The following is an 8,335-nucleotide window of genomic DNA, read 5'->3' as shown; positions in this document are numbered from 1 at the left end:
TCCTCATCTTCGTTGTTCTCTTCCTCCTCCACGGGGTGAGTAAGATGGCCTGACGCATTCTGGTGAGGCGATGGCAACATTATCGGTTGAGGCGGCGGCGGCGCTGGCGCGGACGGTGGTGGCGGCGGCGGTGGCGGCGGCGGCGGCGACGGCGGCGGTGGCGGCGGCGGCGGCGGCGGTGGCGGCGGCGGCGGCGGCGGCGGCGTTGGCGGCGGCGGCGACGTAGAAGTCGGCGTAGGCGGTGAGTGCGTAAGTATATCGTGATCGTCATAGTCCCATACATTAGCATCTCCCAGGTGACCTTTATACAATGCTAATTGGTTTATATGTTTACGATAACTTATTTGAGAATCCCAGTCTTTAATTAAATACATAACTTTTCCTATTCGCTTTTGTACCGTTCCTTTACCCCATATAATTTTATTATTGTTTACATTTTTTGTATAGAGTACAAAGGTGCCAATTGCGAATTGTTTCCGGTTAGTTACATTATTATTATCCTGTGAGCACTGAACCTCGGACTTATCAGACTTTGGAGCCACAGACGAGGGCGACGACGAGGGTGGGGATAAGAGATCTATACGTGACCTCATTTTACGGCCGTAGACTAATTGCGCGGGAGAAAATCCAGTGGTAGTATGTTTCGAATTACGGTAATCAAACAAATATTTTAAAAGTTCCATTTTCGCTTGTTTAACATTACTGCTCGACATAAGACTAGACCGTATTCCCTTTTTAACTACTTTCACATACGACTCGGCCTGACCGTTGCTTGCGGGGTGGTACGGCGGTGACGTAACATGCTGTATTCCATTAAGATTACAAAAAGATTGAAATTCTTGGGAACAAAAAGCTGTGCCATTGTCCGTTACCAAGGTTAGCGGTATACCGAATCTGGACATAAATTCATACAATTTATCGATAGTGGCAGTGGATGTAGTTGTGTTGGCCATGTCATACACTTCTGGCCACTTGGAAAACGCATCCACCAGCACTAGGTACATTCGACCATTTATTGGGCCAAGGAAGTCGGCATGGACACGACTACAAGCCTCCTTAGGCGGTGTCCACGGAACGGGCTTGACTCGGGCTGGTGCTGGTCGCATCTGTATGCAAATATCGCAAGATCCTATCATTCGTTCTACAGCTTCGTCCACACCCGGGAACCAAAATCTAGACCTAACCTCCGCCTTAGTCTTCACTATACCAAGATGCGATTTATGGAGCTCTGACAACACTTTTTCACGTAACGTGTCTGGAATTACAACCTTATGACCCCTCATAATGCACCCATTTTCGTATGACAGTTGTGTTCGACATAAGTGGTAAGGTTTAATTTGTAAATCGTTAACTTTGTTTGGCCAACCCTCCATTATATGTTTACGTACTTTAACTAAAATAACGTCATTACGGGTTTCTTTGCATACGTCCGTAAAAGTGACAGGCAGACTTCCACTTAGAACGAAATGTACGTATGCAGCGCGATCGCACGGTTCCGCGCCGTCAGCACATTCCTGCGCCGCGCCCCTCGCGCCCGCGCAGGCCGCGCGCTCGTCTGTCGGTGCAGGTGCCGGCGCCGGGAGACTGGCGCGCGACAAAAAATCAGCGCTGTTGTCAGCACTTCGCACATACTCAATGCAATAATTATACGCGCTTAAAAATATTGCGTATCTCTGGAGGCGATTGGCTGTCACTTCTGGGATACCCTTATATGGACCAAAAATCGATACAAGGGGTTTGTGGTCTGTGCGAAGGACGAACGGCTCTGATCTTCCATACAAATATTGGTGGAAGCGACGCACACCAAAAATAATAGCGGTAGCTTCCTTTTGTAGCTGAGAGTATCGCGTTTCGGCTACCGACAATGTCCTCGAGGCAAAAGAAATCGGCCTCTCTAGGCCTCCGGGGTCCAGTTGCGATAAAATCGCACCAAGGCCTCGGGGCCCGGCATCGACTGTCAAAAATAGCTTAGCCCCTGGATTGAAGTGAGCCAAAACCTGATCTGATGCTATACATTTTTTTATCTGCATGTAAGCGGTATGGTGTGCATCCTTCCATTGCCATTTAGACCCCTTTTTTAAAAGGTCATATAGAGGACACAAGATTGACGACGCATTTGGTACAAAGTTCCTGTAATAATTTACTAGCCCCAAAAATGATTGGAGCTCGCTAACATTATTCGGAACGGGAGCCTTTACTATTGCCTCGACCTTATCGGGTGATTTATGTAAGCCGTTTTTATCTATAACATAGCCCAAATAACTAACTTCATTTTTATAAAAATCACACTTTTCTTGTTGCAACGTCAATCCTGCGTCTTGTAACCTTTCGAGCACGGCGTTTAACCTGCGCGCGTGCTCCGCGTCGTCGCGGCCCGTGACGAGCACGTCATCGAGCAGGCACAGCACGCCCTCCATGCCGGCCAGCACGCCCTCCATGGCGCGCTGAAACACGGCCGGCGCGCTGGCGAGACCGAACACCAAACGAGTATACATATACAGTCCCCGAGATGTATTTATGCAAGTGTACGGCTGTGACTCATCATCTAAAACAAATTGGTTGTAAGCCATTGATAAGTCGAGTTTAGTGAATTTAATGCCACCATACAATTTTGCAAATAATTCTTTTGCTGTTGGCAAGGGATACTGGTCGATTATCAATTGCTTATTTAAACTAACAGAATAATCTGCACACAGTCGGACACTGCCATTCCGTTTTAACACTGGGACTATTGGCGAAGCATACTCGGCGTGGTCTACAGGTTTTAAAATACCTAATTGTACTAGCCGGTCGATTTCTTTGTTTACCTTATCGCGCAGTGCAAATGCGATCGGCCGCGCTTTAATAAAAACCGGTTTCGCGTTATCTTTGAGCCTCAGTCTGACTTTGTGTTTATTAAAACAGCCTAATGAATTTGAAAACAATCTAGGAAATTTTTTATGTAGCTGTTCAACTGAAGACAATTGGTGACAGGGATTAACTCGTACAAGTTCCAATTGAAAGGCTGATATAAAGTCCCTACCTAGAAGAGACACTCCGCCGTCTCGTACGACATGTATGTCTAACGAATGTGTGTAGTTGTCGTAGCACACAGGCAACCGCACAACGCCTATACATGCGATATTATCGCCATTATAAGTAACCAGCCTTCTTCGCAACGGACCCAATGGCACATCTTTAAAGTATAATTTATAAATATCATTTGAAATAACAGTTACGGCAGCACCGGTATCTATCTCGAAATTTAATTTAGATCCGCGAACAGTTACAGTGCCTACCATTGGCTCTCCCCGCAACGAACGTATAGTAAATACCTCACCATCGTCTCCGAAGTCCTCGTCTCCGGCTCCATTGTCTACGTAATTCACTTTTGATGGACACACCCTACGTAGATGGCCTTTAACGTTACACTTCTTACACACATAATCACTATACTGACACTCCGCGGTTTTGTGGTTGGTATACCCGCATATGGTACACTTAGGCTTCCCTATACGGCTATTTTTTGTAGCGGCCGGTCCCTTGGCACTAGGACTGCGTGAAACCTTTAATAGCGGGTCCAGCGCCGCGGCGGCCGCGGTAGACGCGCCCGCTCCGCTCGCGCTGGCGGCGGCAGCTGCGCGCGCGGTGCTAACATTCTCGGCATATTCCACAGCTTTGCCAAGCGTAAGGCCAGCCAATTCTTGCGCGTAAAGCTTTTCTTTTTCATAACAAGCCCTCATTCCCATAATAAAGCGATCGAGTAGCGTTTCTTCCACATTATTGAAGGCACAAAGCGACGTCAGACCACGAAGTCTCGCGGCCCACTGTGAGTGAGATTCGCCTTCTCGTTGTACCGCTGCGTAGAACTTATGCCTCTCGCTGAACCCAACTCGTTTAGGGTTGAAATGGGTATCCAAACTCTTTATGATATCATCGTAGGGCACCGTTTGTACATCCTTTGGCAAAACCAAATCTGCAGCGAGTCTGTACGTACCCTCCGTGAGTGCACTTAGCAATATAGCTCTCCGCTTAGATCCAGTCGCGTCTGTGGCATCGGTGATGTCGTTTGCCACAAACCACTGTGTCAGGCGGCTTTTGTATGTCTTCCACTCCTGTCCATTGTGGTCAAAACTGGTCAAAATACCAAATAATCCAGTCGACATGTTACTTTTTGCTTAAATGTGGGTATTCGTCGCCACTGTTAGATACGTAGATATGGACACAAGTGAAACAACCGGTAGCTAGTTATGCACTGCTTTATTCACGTATGGGTATCGTGGTGGGCGCAGCCACGCACACAAGCAAGCATACGCTAGACGTATATATATCAGTATGCAAACGTTTATTACCAAACGGTTTCAACAAAAAGTGTAATTCTAACATTTCTACGCCAATAGAGGCAGAATATGACTTATTGTAATTCGACCATCTTTGTACCATATTCTAAGAAATAAACAGTTGTATTTGTTGATACTCTTATTATAGTAAGTATAAGAGCGTCTATAAATGGGCTTTTAGCGTGTTTCTTTTAACATCTCGTAACGAAGAGTCTTTCTGCAACGGTCTGAGGATACGTACAATTAAGGAGAGACATTTTCAAAGCAACTATGATATCGTTAAGTGGCACTTAGGTAAGTACTTTACTGCTACTTAGCTAGGTGCCTTTAGTTTAATCATATTCGAGACACCGTCGCCTTCCAATTCTCGTTGGAATTTGGAATACACCGACAATCTATAGCTCTAACTAACTCCAGCTTTGAGCGATAAGCATTGAATTTGAGCCAGTTATAACAACTTAAACAACTTAGTTAGATAAACTTGGAATCTTGAGATTTGGATTTAATACCTACAAGCCATGACGTTAATGTACAATTGCATATTGTAAATTTTCGCAACGCTGAAGTTAGTTAATTTAAGGGCGCTAATTAAAATATGAGATAACTAAATTATCATTCGAAGTTTAATTTGAGTTTCACGAAAAGTTTAAAATCTAGTTGGCAATGCTTGTTAGGTCTTAATTCAAAGTTTGCAAATAATTGTATTGGTAGTTTATTATTTGTACTAGGTAGAGAATATGTTATAAACCTTAATTATGTAGTAATTATGTACATAGTAATGTAAGTAATGCAAGAAACTTAAAATTCCATAGTTATATCTGGTCAACCAAATCTTGTCAGTAAAAAAAGGCGCGAAATTCAAATTTTCTATGGGAAGATATCCCTTCGCGCCTACATTTTTCAAATTTGCCGCCTTTTTCTACTGTCAAGATCTGGTTGACCAAGTATAGTAGGTATGTCACAGACGTCTAAAGCGAGACACAAGCGTATATAATGTCCCTTTTTAAAATCTGGATTCGTATTCCTACATTCCAAATATGATCTCATTTGAATGGCTCTCGCCGCATCGTTTCTCGCTCATACCAATAAGTAATGATATATGTACAAACACGTGCAAGATGCAGTGATATCAAAATGTTCCAAAATTAAATCAAGTTGTAAATTTCGAATAAGCTCCTGTGTAAACCACACTATCGAACGTTCGGCTATTGCTATTATCCTTTGAGAGTAAGTTCGGGAACAGAGGAAGCGGATCCGGAAACGCCTGTAGCGATCGCATTTGATCTGACTGTGCATGTGATTTTCTGCACGGCTTAACATTTTGGTACCTTGCCGAAATGATATATTATAACGCATGCAAGATAGGTGTTTTGAGTTAGAAATAATTTTGAGCCTATAAGCCTCTAGGCGTAAATACAAACGACCGACAAAGATAGGATAACGCTTGCTTGGGTGCGTGTATATTATGTATGCTCGACTTGGACAGATATACAGAGGGGTTGCCGCGAAAGCCGAAATTCGCAAATTGCGGGGATCTTTCTCTTTTACTCGTAATTAGAGTGACAGAGAAAAATGCCCGCAATTTCAGAATTTCTATTTTCGCGGTTGTAGCCCAAATACTGGCCTATTATCAATTCTGTGTGCATGTGAATATGTTTTCATGTCTGTTTTGAGCCATATCGTGTACCACAAACGGCTTGAAAGTGTTAGCTGTCGTTACACTTATCTCAGTTAATCGATGTGTCACAAGTTATGACGTTTCGTTCGATTGTTTGATCTATTGTAAATTCAGACAATACAGAGTGAGCCAGCAAAAAATCATCATCTTCCTCGCGTTGTCCCGGCATTTTGCCGCGGCTCATGGGAGCCTGGGGTCCGCTCGGCAACTAATCCCAGTAATTGGCATGGGCACTAGTTTTTACGAAAGCGACTGCCATCTGACCTTCCAACCCAGAGGGTAAACTAGGCGCGTATTGGGATAAGTCCGGTTTCCTCACGATGTTTTCCTTCACCGAAAAGCGACTGGTAAATATCAAATGATATTTCGTACATAAGTTCCGAAAAACTCATTGGTACGAGCCGGGGTTCGAACCCGCGACCTCCGGATTGCAAGTCGCACGCTCTTACCGCTAAGCCACCAGCGCTTTTTTTTTTAATATAAACCTGAAATAATTACATTGTTTTCCCTAGAAGTGAAAGCCTAAACAAATAAAAAAACACTTTCACCAAAAACTAATTCTATTTATTTTCATGAAAGCGAAGCCTGAAGACAAGTCTGTCACGAAGCTGTGAAAAAGTATATGAAAGGTCAATCTGTCCTGAAGGGCTACCGCGAAAACCGAATTTCGCAAATTACGGGGATCTTTCTGTTTTACTCCAAAGAAGGCGCAATTAGAGTGACAGAGAAAAATGCCCGCAATTTGCGAAATTCGGTTTTCGCAGTAGCCCCTCTGCTGTCCACTACGTGACACGTGACCGACCCTGTCATTTCTCGGTGTTTATTACGTCCTGCGGGGTCACAGCCTGCTGAAAAACAGTTTCACAACTCGCCCCACTCTAAGGGGTTTTCACTAAAAAAGTAGACATTGTAATTGCAATCTGCGAAGTGGTTAGGATTAACATGATACTGAAAAACATAATGCCTATTTTCATATAAAATTTAACATCGCCTCGCCTGTTTATTCTAATTATAGGTACATTGAATCAAGATGTGTAATATACATGGAAGTAGGATATAATATATCTATGTACAGTAGCATTCAGTTATTACGTAATTAGTTCAGAAATATAACTTTTGTATCAGTGAATCCTGTCACAGTGATAATCAATATCAATGTCACTAAGGATCTCATCTTATAGGTACCTTTAAACGAGCAATTCTAGTATATTTATTTATTTATTTATATATATATATATTTCGGGGATCTCGGAAACGGCTCTAACGATTTCGATGAAATTTGTTATGTACCTAGGGGTTTTCGGGGGCGACAAATCGATGAAGCCAGGTCTTATCTCTGGGAAAACGCGCATTTTTGAGTTTTTATATGTTTTCCGAGCAAAGCTCGGTCGCCCAGATATTATTATTGTAAATGTGACAAGATACGAAGTTTCACGGAAATCAAATTCCTTGACCGTACTTAATCTAGCCTACTAATACTGGCCGAAGGAAGTCTACATGGCTATGTCTCAGCTGTGCTCTATCAACAGACCGCACAATAACCGCTCATCGTATGAAAACCTTCGATTTCACCATTTTATTGCCGAGAACAGTTTGTTACGGGCGCGCGTGCCACCAAATTGATTTGCCGCATCGTAGGGCTGACGGCTCACGTGAAGGCACAGAGGGCCTACTAGTACTGAGAACACCGAAAATAGAAATTTCGTTATCTGCTTCTACCGCGCTCAAATATTTGATAGAAATTTCGACGTTTGATGTTCGCGGTAGAGCCTTAGGGAAAACTGGGAAAAAGAAACACTGGAGAGGGACCGGCTGACATACCTACCAATTTTCAATGCTTGCAATGCAATGAATACATTCAATGCTTTTTAATAGTTACCTATTAATTACTGTAATTTTGATAAACCAGTGAAATAACTACTGATATCCTGAATTGTACCTATATTTGTGCATATTCAATTATATGTACTATATTCGCAAAACATAACAATTTCCAATGTAAAAATATAATCATTATAGTTGCAGTAAAAAATAAAATTCTAACTAGTTCTTTCTACTCAGGAACGCCCAAATAATTTAAATCATTTTCAATTTTCTTTCATGATCCTTTCTTTGATCAGTGTTTAAGAAGAAAGTTCGTCTTGCTGTGATAGCATAGCACATAGTTCGGCATAGTGTTTCAATAGACAATCAATATTCAAGCCTCCCGCTTGAAACTTCGCTCGAGTTAGAATTGAGCGTGGCGGTACCTTAAATTGGTTTCTGTATTGAATTGATTTCCTTAACTTGGTATTAAGAGTTTTATGACCATTCAACAAGGGACCCGTGAGATTACCGT

General features: G+C 42.9%; 1 protein-coding gene across 1 annotated transcript; it reads right to left on the bottom strand.

Annotated features, from left to right (window-relative positions):
• Positions 1 to 400: 400 nt before the first annotated feature.
• On the bottom strand, positions 401 to 4,229 carry LOC134653470 (uncharacterized). Its single transcript, XM_063508838.1, has 2 exons — positions 3,320 to 4,229; positions 401 to 509 (listed from the first exon to the last, which is right to left on the bottom strand). The coding sequence occupies exons 1-2, from the start codon at positions 4,143 to 4,145 to the stop codon at positions 496 to 498; spliced, it is 840 nt and encodes a 279-aa protein (XP_063364908.1). The 5' UTR covers positions 4,146 to 4,229; the 3' UTR covers positions 401 to 495.
• Positions 4,230 to 8,335: the final 4,106 nt, after the last annotated feature.

Source organism: Cydia amplana, chromosome 13 (genome assembly GCF_948474715.1).
Source record: "Cydia amplana chromosome 13, ilCydAmpl1.1, whole genome shotgun sequence".
Classification (NCBI taxonomy): domain Eukaryota; kingdom Metazoa; phylum Arthropoda; class Insecta; order Lepidoptera; family Tortricidae; genus Cydia; species Cydia amplana.
Note: the sequence above shows the minus strand (reverse complement) of the source record. Positions and strands in the feature narration are given on the sequence as shown.